General features: G+C 40.7%; 1 protein-coding gene across 1 annotated transcript in view; it reads left to right on the top strand.

The window, feature by feature from the left end:
* LOC134346088 (ena/VASP-like protein) overlaps positions 1-2569 on the top strand; it is a 264678-nt gene extending 262109 nt beyond the window's left edge. Inside the window, exons 12-14 of the mRNA XM_063047396.1 lie at positions 782-851; positions 1037-1094; positions 1875-2569. Coding sequence (XP_062903466.1) covers positions 782-851; positions 1037-1094; positions 1875-1912 — 166 coding nt within the window. The 3' untranslated portion in view covers positions 1913-2569. The remainder of the gene's footprint in view (positions 1-781; positions 852-1036; positions 1095-1874) is intronic.
* Positions 2570-13943: the final 11374 nt, after the last annotated feature.

The following is a 13943-nucleotide window of genomic DNA, read 5'->3' as shown; positions in this document are numbered from 1 at the left end:
TTGTAATTGTATCCTCCCACCAGGAGTGCTGTAGGAGTTAAGTGTAGGAAAATAAAAAGCAGCACACCTAGATACTATTATAAATATGATGATGAAAATGTATAAAAAATGTGAAGAAAGTCATCTTTACCCTGAAATGTCCCTAGGACTGAAAACTCTTTTAAAACCCATGATGATCACCAAAAAAAAGTAAAAGAAAAGTTTTACTTTAATTAGTAAGCTAGTACCCACTTAAGTAGTTAAATACAGATTTCCAATGGTTAGAAGTAACAATATTTTCCAACATCTGTGGTATGAAAGCAAAGAATTTTGGAGTTCTGATACTCCCCAGCTCCAACTCCTTTCTAACTTTCATTTGGTAATGGAATTTATTAATGTGTTCGGTTCTAAGCATATTCATTGAGCATTTTGATCTAAAGGGATTCGTTCCAATGAAGCATTTAATTATAGCTTTCTGCTCTTTGGCTTTTGAACAGAGCATTTCAATAGATTTTGCATTTACGCTTCTTTGCATGATGGATTTTATACAATGAATGCAACAGTGTCCCGGAGTTTTATGCATATAACCATGATAGAGGAAATCTAACTATATGACAGTGGCATAGCAATGTTCTGAAATCCAAATATTAGTTTAAAAATTGTAAATGAAACTGCCTTGGCTTTTCTGTGAGAATGCTGACCTAATGCCCCTTGCTGCTACATAGATTTGCACAACTTAAATGTAACTAGCATGGAAATCCACACCTAATTTCTCTGTTTTACATATTTCCCTACCCCATAGACTGAAACCTGGAAGTGTAACCTCTAACGATGTGGCCGCAGATGCCTTAGATTTTGATCGATTGAAGCAGGTATGTAACATACAGCTGAAAAGGCTAAAATGCATAATGTGTTTTCTACAAGATATTTATATTTTTAATCAAGAGTAGTGGTATATGATTTCATTCTTTTCCATCCTATCTATGAAATGCACGGAAAGAAACTTTTCCAGGACTTTATGTAAATCAGCTTCCATTTTTATAACTTAAACCCACAGGAAATACTGGAAGAAGTGGTAAAGGAGTTGCATAAGGTGAAAGAAGAGATTATAGATGGTAAGCATTGTGTTTATTATTGGCCATAATTAAAAGCTGCCATCAAACATGTAAGAATAGGTTCCATTTCTTGCCTATATTTGTAAATGTGTTTAATTGCCTTTGCAGCTTACACCATGCTCCGGATTTCATTACACCTGATCAGAATTTTTATCATTTTCAGCACAGCTAAAATTCTAGTCGTTGATAGTAGATTGCTGGCTGTCCTCAACAAGGTCCACATAATTGAAGTAAAAGCAGGAAGTGCTACAAGTACTCTAGAGAACCCTGTTCTGATGAAAGGAAGAAACAAGAATATTAACTTGGCTTTTCTTTCAATAGATTTTTAGCTTCTGCAGCTTTAGGCTTTTTCCTTAAATAATTAGTTTCTGTATTAAACACAGTTTGGGAAGGCAATTACATGACTCATCTCTTTTTTTCAAACAAAATGTTTGTTTTCAATGTTTCAGTGTTGTCCCTTAATGGAATACTTGAGAAATGGACCTCCTATCTTTTCAAAGTTTCCAAGCTATCTTTGCCACAATTGTTATTGCATCAGTTTCAAGCAACTGATGTGTTAAGTACAAGCAACACATAATGAAATATCTAATGTTTTTTTTATTTAACATAAGCATTTGGAAATATATTTAAACAAAAATATGCCTGTAATTCTTTCTGTGACCAAGAAAACTGGAACATTAGCTTCTTTTGTGTTCTATTTTAAATAAGGTATTTTATTCTTGGTTCTGGCTTTAGCAAGGCTTTGACTTTCTCATTAATGGCAGTGTTCATGTTTTTCAGCCATTAGACAAGAATTGAGCAGAATCAGTACAACGTAATGAATTTTGCACTTCAGAACGTGAGAAGTCCTCAAAGGGATCTGGGAAGATGAGAGATGGCTGGTTCTATGGAGGATAATGTGGAAGATAGACTAGGAGAGAAGCTATGCACTGAATGTCACAGTTGCTTTCAAATCCTTCATTGAATAGTGGATTCGACGTGCTCTGCTGCTTGCTGCCTTGGATCTGCTTCACATGAAAAGTCTTAATAATTTTCCAAAACAACAACAGAAACTCAATGATTTTTAATACAACTTGTGAATCTTATTTTCTAGGTTTTACAGAAAATTGCACATCTGTTTTATGTTAGCCTTTGTATTTTTTATTAGATTATTTAAAAGTTTACATTACTTTTAGATTGTGTTTTTAGATAAGAGCTTATATATATATATACACACACATATACACACACACACACATACACACACGCACATACACACACACAAACCACAAATCTTTTGCTTTTTGTAGGTAAATACTTCAGTTATTACTACCAGTAGACATTTCCACAGTATTATTAACTCTTATTGAAAAGTCTTTGCCAACAAAGAGATCCTTGTAACATCACTGAAAAGGCAGAAACTTGTACTAGTTATAATATGACAAAGTAAACTGATTTCTCAACCAATCTTTCAAATCTTATTAAAACAAGGTACGTCAATACAAAGCAGTCTCTGTGTCTGTGTTAGAATGCAGATGGTAGGAAGTTATTCAAATTATAAGACCATAAGACATATGATATACGAACAGAATTAGGCCGTTCAGGCCATCAAGTCTGCTCTACCATTCCATCATAGCTGATTTAATATCCCTCTCAAATGCATTCTCCTGCCTTCTCCCTGTAACTGTTAATGCCCTGACCAATCAACAAACTATCAAATTCCGCTTTAAATATACTCAGTGACTTGACATCCACAGCTGTCCGTGGCAAGGAATTCCACATACTCACCAACCTCTGGCTAAAGAAATTCCTCCTCATCTCTGTTCTGAATGGACTTCCCTCTGTTCTGAGGCTGTGGCCTTTGGTTCTAGAGACACCCATGACAGAATCATACTTCCCACGATCACTCTGTCTAGGCGTTTCAATATTCAAAAGGTTTCACTGCAATCCCCCTTCATTCTTCTAAACATCAATGAGTACAGACCCAGAGCCATCAAACTCTCCTCACATGTTAACCCTTTCATTTCCAGAATCATTCTCATGAACCTGCTCTGGACCCTGTCTAATGCCAGCACATCTTTTTTTTTTAAATAAAGGGCCCAAATCTGCTCACAATACTCCACAAGTGTGGTCTGACCAATGTCTTATAAAGCCTCAGCATTACATCCTTGCTCTTATATCTCAGTCCTCTCAAAATAAATGCTAACATCGCATTGGTCTTTCTTACCACCAACTCATCCTTAAGGGCACCCTGCACAAGGATTTCCAAATTCTTTTGCATCTCTGATTTTTGAATGTCTTCCCATTCAGAAAATTGTCTTCACCTTTACAAATTTCTTCTAGCAAAGTGCATGAACATACACTTCCCTAAACAGCATTCCATCCGCCACTTCCCATTCTCCCAGTCTATCTAAGTCCTTCAGCAGACTCTCTGCTTCCTCACCGACAACCTGCACCTCCACCTATTTTTGTATCCTCCGCAAACTTGGCCCAAAGCCATCAATTCCATCATTCAAATTGGTGACATATAATGTGAAAAGAATCCGCCCCAATAGGGACCGCTGAAGAACACCAGTAGTTACCAGCAGCTGACCAAAAATTGCCCCCTTTATTCCCACTCTTTGCCTCCTGCCTGGCAGCCAATCTATGATCCATATTCGTATCTTTCCTGTAATGTAGGGCTTTAATCTTGTTAAACAGCTGCATGCGTGGCACTTCTTCTGAGGCCTTATGAAAATCAAAGTGACATAGTCCACTGGCTCTCTTTTGTCTATCATGCCTGTTATTCCCTGAAAGAATTCCAACAAATTTGTCAGGCAAGATTTCCCCTTAAGAAAACCATGCTGACTTTGGCCTGCTTTATTTGAACATTATTGACATGTAGCCAATCAGAATGACTTGAACCCCTATTACAATCATGTGATCCACAGAGATGTCTTGGCAAATTTGAGACCATGAGAAGCATTTTGAGGTAATCAAAGTTTCACAGACTTGTTTCTGAATGGAAATATTTCAACTGTGTTAAAACTGTTGGCTTATCCTGCTAGCTTTTCTATCATGATTAAAAACAGCAAGCATTTAAGTGAAACAAAGTAAATTTACTGCCTCGTGGTGCAGGTATACAAAGCTATGCAGTGAGTTAAACACCTTAAAAATCACCCAGGATGGAAGCTTCCTTTGGGGTTTTTTAATAACATCTTATTGTGAAAGATTTTGCTGTTTCAAGAGCGAATAAACAGTGGATGGAAATGGATGTCTTTCCACCACATGTTGAAGTTGAAATCCAAATTATTCTGTGAAGGGAAATTATATAAATACAGCTTATCTGCAGGAAGTGATGTCCATATAATACAAAATGAACTGTGCCCCAAACTTAACCAATGAAACAAAAGTCAAGTGATCATTTCATTCAGTCTTCAGCAGAAGAAAGGTATCTCAGAAGACTGGTCTTGAAAGCAGACTTACGACACCATCTTTAACTGTTCTCACTTCCAAAATATCATCCTTGACATTTATGTGTTACTGTGCAATGAGAACAGAGGTGAGATCTGGTTTGGGAGCAAGCTTTGCCTTGCTCAGGATAAATCCAACTTCACTATATCCTGCCACGTCCGTGACCTTCAGGTATGCAACACCAGAAATAGCTTTAGTTGACACATCACAGAAAATGCAGACCTCTTTCTTTTAAGCTGTAGATAAGAGGAATTGTGTAGATTTTTGGCATCTTCAAACCTTTAAGATCCTGAAGGGAAGAAGTCCTTTTTTAAGGTTAAATGTCGGTAATTTGGATGATGGAATTGATGTCATTGTTACAAAGTTTGTAGTCAATATGAAGATAGTTTTAGGGGCAAGTAGTTTTGAGGAAGTAGAGAGGCTACAGAAGCACTTAGGTTGGGAGAATGGGCAAAGAAGTGACATATGGAATACAGTGTTGGGAAGCGTATGACCACGCACTTTGGTAGAAGAAATGAAGGAGATGATTATTTTCTAAATAGAGAGAAAATACAAAAGACAGAAGCACAAAGGGACTTGGGTGTCCTTGTTCAGGGTCCCCTAAATGTTAATTTGCAGAATGAGTCTGGTGAGGAAGGCAAATGTGATGTTAGCATTCATTTGAAGAGGAATAGAAAACAAAAGGAAGGATGTAATGTTGAGACTTTATAAAGCACTGATGAGGCATCATTTAGGGTATTGTGAGCAGTTTTGGGCTCCTTATCTTAAAAAGGATGTGTTGAAACTGGAGAGGGTTCAAAGAAGGTTCACCAAAATGATTCCAGGATTAACAGCTTGTCACATGCTCTGGGCCTATATTCACTGGAATTCAGAAGAATGAGGAATGACCTAATTTGAACCAATTGAATAGTGAAAGGCCTTGACAGAGTGGATGTCGAGAGGATGTTTCCTTTGGTTGGAGAGTCTAAGACCAGAGAACACAGCCTCAGAATAGAGGGATGCCCTTTTAGTATGGAGATGAGAAGGAATTTCTTTAGCCAGAGAGTGGTGAATCTGTTGAATTTGTTGCCACAGGAAACTGTGGAGGCCAAATCTTTATGTATATTGACGGCAGAGGTTGATAGATTCTTCATTGGTCAGAGCATGAAGGGATTGGTCAGCCATGATGAAACGGAGGAGCAGAATTATAGGTCTAATTCTGCTCCTATATCTTATGGTCTAATACCATTGCTGCCACTGCTCCTGTTTTACTTTAGGGAGTGGGACATCCCATCCACAAGTGTCCAAGGTTAACTCTCTTAACATGAAGCATTGCTGGACACTGACTGGAGCAGCAAGTCCATGTGGGTCAAATAGGCTGTCAATAGCATGCAACGATGTGTAACTGGTCTTCCAGTGTCAGTGACCTGGAAAGTAAGGGTGTTGATAACAAGCTCCAGCCAAGGCCCAGACTGCACTGCATAGGAGGGAGGTCCTGCCCAAGATCAAGATCCGTAGACCTTTGGCCAGATCTTCAGGTGGGACCATCACATAACCTCAGCACTGTTGGAGTAATCTTATGCAATTTGAGATTAGACTGTGTCAACATGTCTTGCACTGCTTTCAGCACACTCTCTCCTTCTGCACTAGAAAATGATTTAAGACCATCATCAACATAGAAATGCCTTTCTATGTACCTCCATGCTTCAGTGCCAAATTCTTTCTCTTCCTTGATAGCTGTCCTGTTAACCCATAGATTGCCACAGCTGGAGAGGGGCAGTTACCAAATACATGAACTCTCACACAACATTCCAGAATCTAGTTGTGCATTTGCTGGTCATTAAAGCACAAGGATCTGAGGTTGTGTCGATATCCTCTTTCACTAGGAAAGTGTGGAACACTTGTTTGCTGTCTGCCATCACTGAAGTGCACAAGGCTCCTGAGTAGAATGTTATTGAGGTCTGAACCCCACAAGAGCACATTGCCTTTGAACTGCACACTTGAACCACAGACAATCTGTACTTGTGCAGGTTTCTGGGGTTGGCAAACACCAGTTTTCGCTGGGATCTGATGGAGGTGCTAGCTCAGCATGATTGTTCCTGAAGAGTCCTTCCATCAACTCCATGTAATGATCTTTCATTTCTGGTTTCCTTCTCAAGATGCCACTGAGGGACATGAGATAACTATGGGCCTGCTCTCCATTGTTTGGTAGAGGTTGTCATGGAGTGCAGAAAGGAATCCTTGGCTAAAGGATGGCTGCCATTGGGAGCTGAACGTCCAAGGATAAACAGTGTGTCTGAAAGATAGGTTAGTAGGCAGAGGGGTTGGTGTGGCCCTGTGTATAAGAAATAATATTAAATCATTAGAAAGAGATGACATAGGATCAGAAGGTGTAGAGTCTCTATGGGTTGAGTTTAAGAAATGGCAAGGGTAAAAGGACCCTAATGGCAGTTGTATACAGGCCTCAAAACTGCATCTGGGACGTGGATTACAAATTACAGCAGGAGATAGAAAAGACATGTCAGAAGGGCAATGCCATGATAATCGTTGGGGATTCTAACATGAAAGTGCATTTGGAAAACCAGGCCAGTACTGGACCTCAAGAGAGAGAATTTGTAGAATGTCTAAGGGATGGCTTTTTAGAATTGCTTGTTGTTGAGCCCACGAGGGGATCGGCTGTGCTGGATTGGGTGTTGTACAATGATCCGGAGGTGATAAGAGAGCTTAAAGTTAAGGAACCCTTAGGGAACAGTGATCACAATATAAACAACAGAAATTCTGCAGATGCTGGAAATTCAAGCAACACACATCAAAGTTGCTGGTGAACGCAGCAGGCCAGGCAGCATCTCTAGGAAGAGGTACAGTCGACGTTTCAGGCTGAGACCCTTCGTCTCAGCCTGAAACATCGACTGTACCTCTTCCTAGATGCTGCCTGGCCAGTGATCACAATATGATCGAGTTCACTTTGAAATTTGAGAAGGAGAAACTAAATTCTAATGTGTCAGTATTTCAGTGGAATAAAGGAAATTACATTGGCATGAGATGGGAACAGGCCAAAGTTGCCTGAAAATGGACACTAGCAGGAAGGACAGCAGAGCAGCAATGGCTGGAGTTTCAGTGAAAAATGAGGGAAGTGCAAAACAGATATATTCCAAATAAGAAGAAATTTTTGAATGGAAGAAGGGCATTACCGTGGCTGACAAGTGAAGTCAGAGCCAAAGTAAAAGCATAAGAGAGGGCATACAAGGAAGCCAAAGCAAGTGGGAAGGTAGAGGATTGGGTAGCTTTTAAAACTTACAGAAGGAAACTAAGACAGTCATTAGGAAGGAAAAGATGAATTATGAAAGGAAGCTGGCGACTAATATCAAAGAAGATACTAAAAGCTTTTTTAAGCATATACAGTAAAGGGTAAAAGAAAGCTGAGGGTAGATATAGGACCAATAGAAAATGGCGCTGGAGATATTGTAATTGGAGACACTGAAATGGCGGAGGAACTGGATGCGATTTTGCATCAGTCTTCACAGTGGAAGACATCTGCAGTATACAGTATGCAGTAATCTACATTCAAGAGTGTTAGAGAAATGAAGTATGTGCAGTGAAAATTACAACTGAGAAGGTGCTCAGGAAGCTTAATGGTCTGAGGTGGATAAATCTCCTGGACCTGATGGAATGCACCCTTGGGGTCTGAAGGAAGTAGCTGGAGAGGTTGCGGAGGCATTAACAATGATCTTTCAAGAATCAATAGATTCTGGGATCGTACCGGATGACTGGAACATTGCAAATGTTACTCCGCTATTTAAGAAAATAAACTCTAAACCTGACCTCAGTGATTGGGAAGTTGTTGGAATCAATTGTTAGGGACAAAATTACAGAGTACCTGGAGGCACATGACAAGATAGGCCAAAGCCAGCATGGTTTCCTGAAAGGAAAATCCAGCCTGACTAACCTACTGCAATTTTTTGAGGAAATTACGAGCAGGGTAGACAAAGGAGATGCAGTAGATGTGGTGTACTTGGATTTTCAGAAGGCCTTTGACAATGTGCCGCACATGAGGCTGCTTAGTAAGATGAGTGCCCATGGAACTACAGGGAAGTTACTAGCATGGGTAAACATAGAAACATAGAAAACCTACAGCACAATACAGGCCCTTTGGCCAACAAAGTTGTGCTGAACATGCCCCTACCTTAGAAATTACTAGGCTTACCTGTAGCCCTCTATTTTTCTAAGCTCCATGTACCTATCCAAAAGTCTCTTAAAAGACCCTATCGTATCCACCTCCACCACCGTTGCCAGCAGCCCATTCCACTCAGTGGTTGATTGGCAGAAAGTGGGAATAAAGGGATCCGATTCTGGCTGGCTGCCAGCTACCAGTGGCGTTCCACAGGAGTCGGTGTTGGGACCGCTGCCTTTACCGATATATGTCAATGATTTGGACTATGGTATTAATGGATTTGTGGCTACATTGGCCGATCACACAAAGATAGGTGGAGGAGCGGGCAGTGTTGAGGAAACAGAGAGCCTGCAGGGAGACTTAGATAGTTTGGGGAAATGGGCAAAGTAGTGGCGAATGAAATACAATGTTGGAAAGTGTATGGTCATGCACTTTGGTGAACGAAATAAACAGGCAGACTATTATTTATATGGGGAGAGAATTCAAAATGCAGAGATGCAAAGGGACTTGGGAGTCCTCGTGCAAGATATCCTAAAGGTCAACCTCCAGGTTGAGTTGGTGGTGCAGAAGGTGAATGCCACGTTGGCATTCATTTCTAGAGGTACAGAATATAAGAGCAGGAATGTGATGTTGAGGCTCGAAAAGGCAGTCGTGAGACCGCACTTGGAGTATTGTGTGCAGTTTTGGGCTCCTTATTTTAGAAAGGATATAATGACATTGGAGAGGGTTGAGAGAAGATTCACAAGAATGATTCCAGGAATGAAAAAGTTACTGTACGAGGAAAGTCTGGCAGCTCTTGGGCTATATTCCCTGGAGTTCAGGAGAATGAGGCCTGAACAGATTAGATATGGCGAAGTTATTTCCCATGGTAGAGGAGACTAGGACGAGAGGGTACAACTTCAGGATTGAAGGACGTCCATTTAGAACAGATCTGCAGAGAAATTACTTTAGTCAGAGGGTGGTAAATCTGTGGAATTCGTTGCCACAAGTGGCTGTGGAGGCCAAGTCATTGGGTGCATTTAAGACAGGTTCTGATTAGCCAGGGCATCAAGGGGTTTGGGGAGAAGGCAGGGGAGTGGGGATGACTGAAAGAACTGGATCAGGCCATGATTGAATGGCAGAGCAGACTCAATGGGCCAGATGGCCTACTTCTCCTCCTATATTTTATGATCTTATGGAAGAGGAGCTACCCAACTGTTTGACTCGTCTTTGCTGAACTCTTTGTTCATGATCCAAAGGAAGACCTCATCTTCAATGGAAGGAGCCAGTTTATAATTATCTTCTGAGTGTCAGAAGACCATCTTGCTTAAATCTGATTGAGCAGAGGTAAGTATGTCAGGGTACTTGGTTTGCTCGCCTACAATCTTCTCCTTCATACAGATTCTACTCTCACGGAGTCTGAAGTGACTTGGGCACCTGCTCTCCAGGACATTAGTCTTGAGTGTGCTGACAGTGAGCTGATGGGCATCATTGAGACAGACTTCACCCACTATCACACAGCCCAAGTCCATTCATTGGGCATAAGCCACATTGTGCCAACCATTCCACCGTTCACGTGCCTAAGGTGCACAGATGGTGTCTTTGCCAAGCAACAGAAGAATCTCAGCAGAAGAGTCAAGTTGGGATATCTTGTTGGCTATGTCCTTAAGATGTGAATGATAGTATGCGGCTTCAGGAGTTGGAATTTCATTGGGAATATGGTCACAGTCAATGAGAAATGGCAAGGGTAAGCAGGCCTTCCCTCCTATGGACTCCATGACAAATCCATTGGTTTTCTTCGGGCATTTTTTTATATTTCAGAACATGTCTTTATGTACGGCGATTCAGAATCTTCAAGTTCAAGTTTAATTGTCATTCAACCATACATGAATACAGGCAAATGAAACAGCGTCACTCTTGGACCAAGGTGTAAGACACAACACCAGCAATCATACACAACACAGGGCACATATACCACATATAAGATAGCAATCATAAAAAATACATCATCTAAATCCCTGAAGCCATGAATTTTGCAGCAGTCTAAGGTTGATCTCAATCCAGCTTGCCTTCTGCTGAGTGAACATTGGCAGGCAGCACGGGCTCCAGCACGGACACCAGGCCACACTGTCTCTGGCACACTGGAGGAGCGCTTGACTCTGATGCCTTCCCCTGGGTGGCAGCAAACAGGTAGCACCGCAGTTTGAGGTTTAGACTGAGTCCACACAGCTCCCCTACCATCTACCCCCACCGTTTTCCAGTAAACCAATGAATTGGACTTGTAAAATTCCACAGCACTAATGTTCAACAGGGTCTTGTGATCACAAGAAAAGTGACTGAGATGATCTGTTGCTGTTAGACTGTACACCTCCTTCACACAACAACGCCTCTCTGTCACAGGCAGCTTCACGGTTCACACCAAGCCCACCTCCTTCACTTTCTCTGCCAACGAGCAACTCACTGATGGGGTAGGCCTGCAGTACTTTATGTTCTTAATGTCCAGCAGTGTCTTGCGATCATAAAAAATATATTTAAAAAAGACTATAACAAGTTTGACTCCATAGAATCCATTGTGTCCGAGTGCACCACAATCTTATCGTACTGCCATCTTGAATACTGAATGTGTCAAAGAATGTTCATTTTGCCAGACACATTGTTCTGATCATCCAATATCACGTTTTCCTCAGGCTGTCCTCTCGGGTAGATGTTGACCAGACATATCTTAGAGCAGGATTTGCCTTGGAAGCCTTTCTGCATACCTACGTGCATGAGGAAGTAGCTGTAAGTGAAAGATGCTCAGCTGGCTACCAGCCATTCTCTGCTCTGGGTGTGCTGGAACCAGTAGGAGCCCAAGGCGCTGAGCCTGTATGAACTGCTGATATACTGTATGCAGGTTACTGTTGTACTCAGTTCAGTGTATGAAAGCTTCACAGTCTTTTTCTCAATTTGTTGTTGAAGCACAACATTTGAAACATACTGTGTGCTGAATAAACTCTTCTCAGGCTTCCAGCCAGGTACAGGTATCTATTATAACTGACATTTCAATGACAAACTCTGCCATCTTCTTTGGAGACACAGCTACGCTATGCATGTCACATATAAGCCTGTCCCTTAATGCATCAGAAGGTCCATCTCTAAAGTCACAGTACTGGTGCAGTTATGCAATGTATTCAGAAAGGTGTTCACCTTTTGACTGGCTCCTTTTGTAAATCTAAATCTCTCAGCTATTGCCGGTTGTTTAGGGCTCAATTGATATTGTAAAATTGTAACAATTTCATGGAACATCTTGCTGGCTTTTCAGGGGTTACTAGATTGCGTAAGAGACTGTATATTCTTGGGTTCATTAAAATAAGAAGAGTAAGGGCTTTCTTTTGCTCCACCACATTGTTCACATTAACAATACAGTTCAATCCTCTTGATAAACAACTCCCAGCCTTCATTAACGCTATTAAATTCGTCAACTTTCCTGACTGAAGCCATCGCTTCACTTTAAATTTAGGATGTCTTTCACTATTACTATGCTCTGTTCTCACACTTCTGTTAACGTCTCAGATGGCCTATAGTTTAACTCTCACTGTTTCGTCCCATCATTGTGCTGTAACCGTTGGTGTAGTTGGTGATATTCTCTGGAATTCAGTTTTGTACTCGTTGCTAATTTGTTATGTCTGTGCACAACTACATATCAATTAAATAAAAGCAGGCACGCGGGAGGTGGCTTTAATTAGTGAATTCACATTGCAACGAGAGAGAGAGAGAGAGAGAGAACAATGTGCATGCGTAGACAACAGCACCACGCACAGACAACAGACCAATATGTAGTGCTGGGGGGGGGAGGGGTCATTGCTCTAAAAGAAGATCTGTACATTACAGATCTCTCATATGAGAGGAGGTTGAGTAAACTAGCTCTCTATTTTCTAAATTTTAGACGAATGAGGTGACTTCATTTGAACAGACAAAATTAGATGATTCAGTGGAACTTTTATAGTGAGGATGTTTTCCCTTTGTTTAGAAGTTTAGAATTAAGGGTCACGTGCAAGCCTCTGAGGACTTAGATGAAAATCGGAATTAGAATCAGGTTTATTATCACTGACATATATCATGATATTTGTTATTTTGCAGCAGCAACACGTCAGAAAAAAATCTTTATTCATCATGTGGTGAATCCTTGGAATTCCCTACCTAGAATTCTTAAAAACTCAATCCATGATTGTATTGAAACCTGAAATCAATTTATTTCTGGCCATTAGAGGAATCGAGCTACATGGGGATAGTGTAGAAAAATTGTTTTGATGTACAGAGACGATCATCCATGATCTTGTTAAATTGGCAGGATGGGCTCAAGGGATCAAATCGTGTATACCAGCTCTTATTTCTAATGTCCTGATATCTTTTAACCTGAAATGGGTAGAAGAACTTTGCACTGGCTGATGTTGCCATGGTTTATATAAAGCATTATTTATTTCAGATAATGTGTTATTAACATTACAGAACTGGAGAAAAGAAATGTAACCGCGCTTTAAATAGCACACACCAGATGGCGCAATATATTTCAACTGGTGAAAGATCTATGGGTGGCAAATAAACTCATAAGATCATAAAATGAGGGAATTCCAAACATACTTTTAAAAAATTAGACTCCTTTAAGCTTATGATGAAGTTTGTCCACTGTTGTGCATTTTTCTTAGTAAGAGTTTTAGCAGTGCCTTACTACTCTATTCCCCTCCAAAACTCCACCGGCGTCCTGCTGGAGGGACGTGCCCCTTCTCCTTTCCCATTGTTACTTACTGAGTCGCCTTTGTGCCCCTGCAATGAACTATCACTGATTTCCAATTTTGTGCTGCTGTCAAGAACATCTTTGGAAACATAGATTTACTCTCCATGTGCACACTGAGGATGCCCAAACTTAGCTCTTCAATACTTCTCCTGTCCATAATTCAGTACAAAGTGTGTAGAACTTTTGCCCATTGGTTTTGGGGAAACAACTGCCTTTGATCTGTCTCTGAAGCTCCATCCCCTTATCAACAGTTCTATTCCTCTCCCTGGCAATTGTCTCTAACTGAAGCTAGAGCTAAAATCAGATGTTCTTTGGAAGACAAACCCTTGCTGTACCAGTACCACTACTTACAGCCTTAGTTAGCTCCCATTTTCCACCCTTACTTCAGTTGCTTGATGCTGAAATTTTCATTCCTGTCTTTGTTACTTCTAGAGTTAATCATTCTTGGCTGCTGTCCCTTGTTCCATTCCCCAACAATTTTACAACAAAACTCTGCAACCTGTGTCCTATTTTC

Source organism: Mobula hypostoma, chromosome 1, assembly GCF_963921235.1.
Source record: "Mobula hypostoma chromosome 1, sMobHyp1.1, whole genome shotgun sequence".
Taxonomy (NCBI): domain Eukaryota; kingdom Metazoa; phylum Chordata; class Chondrichthyes; order Myliobatiformes; family Myliobatidae; genus Mobula; species Mobula hypostoma.
The sequence above is the reverse complement of the archived record's forward strand: the minus strand, read 5'-3'. Positions and strand labels throughout refer to the sequence as shown.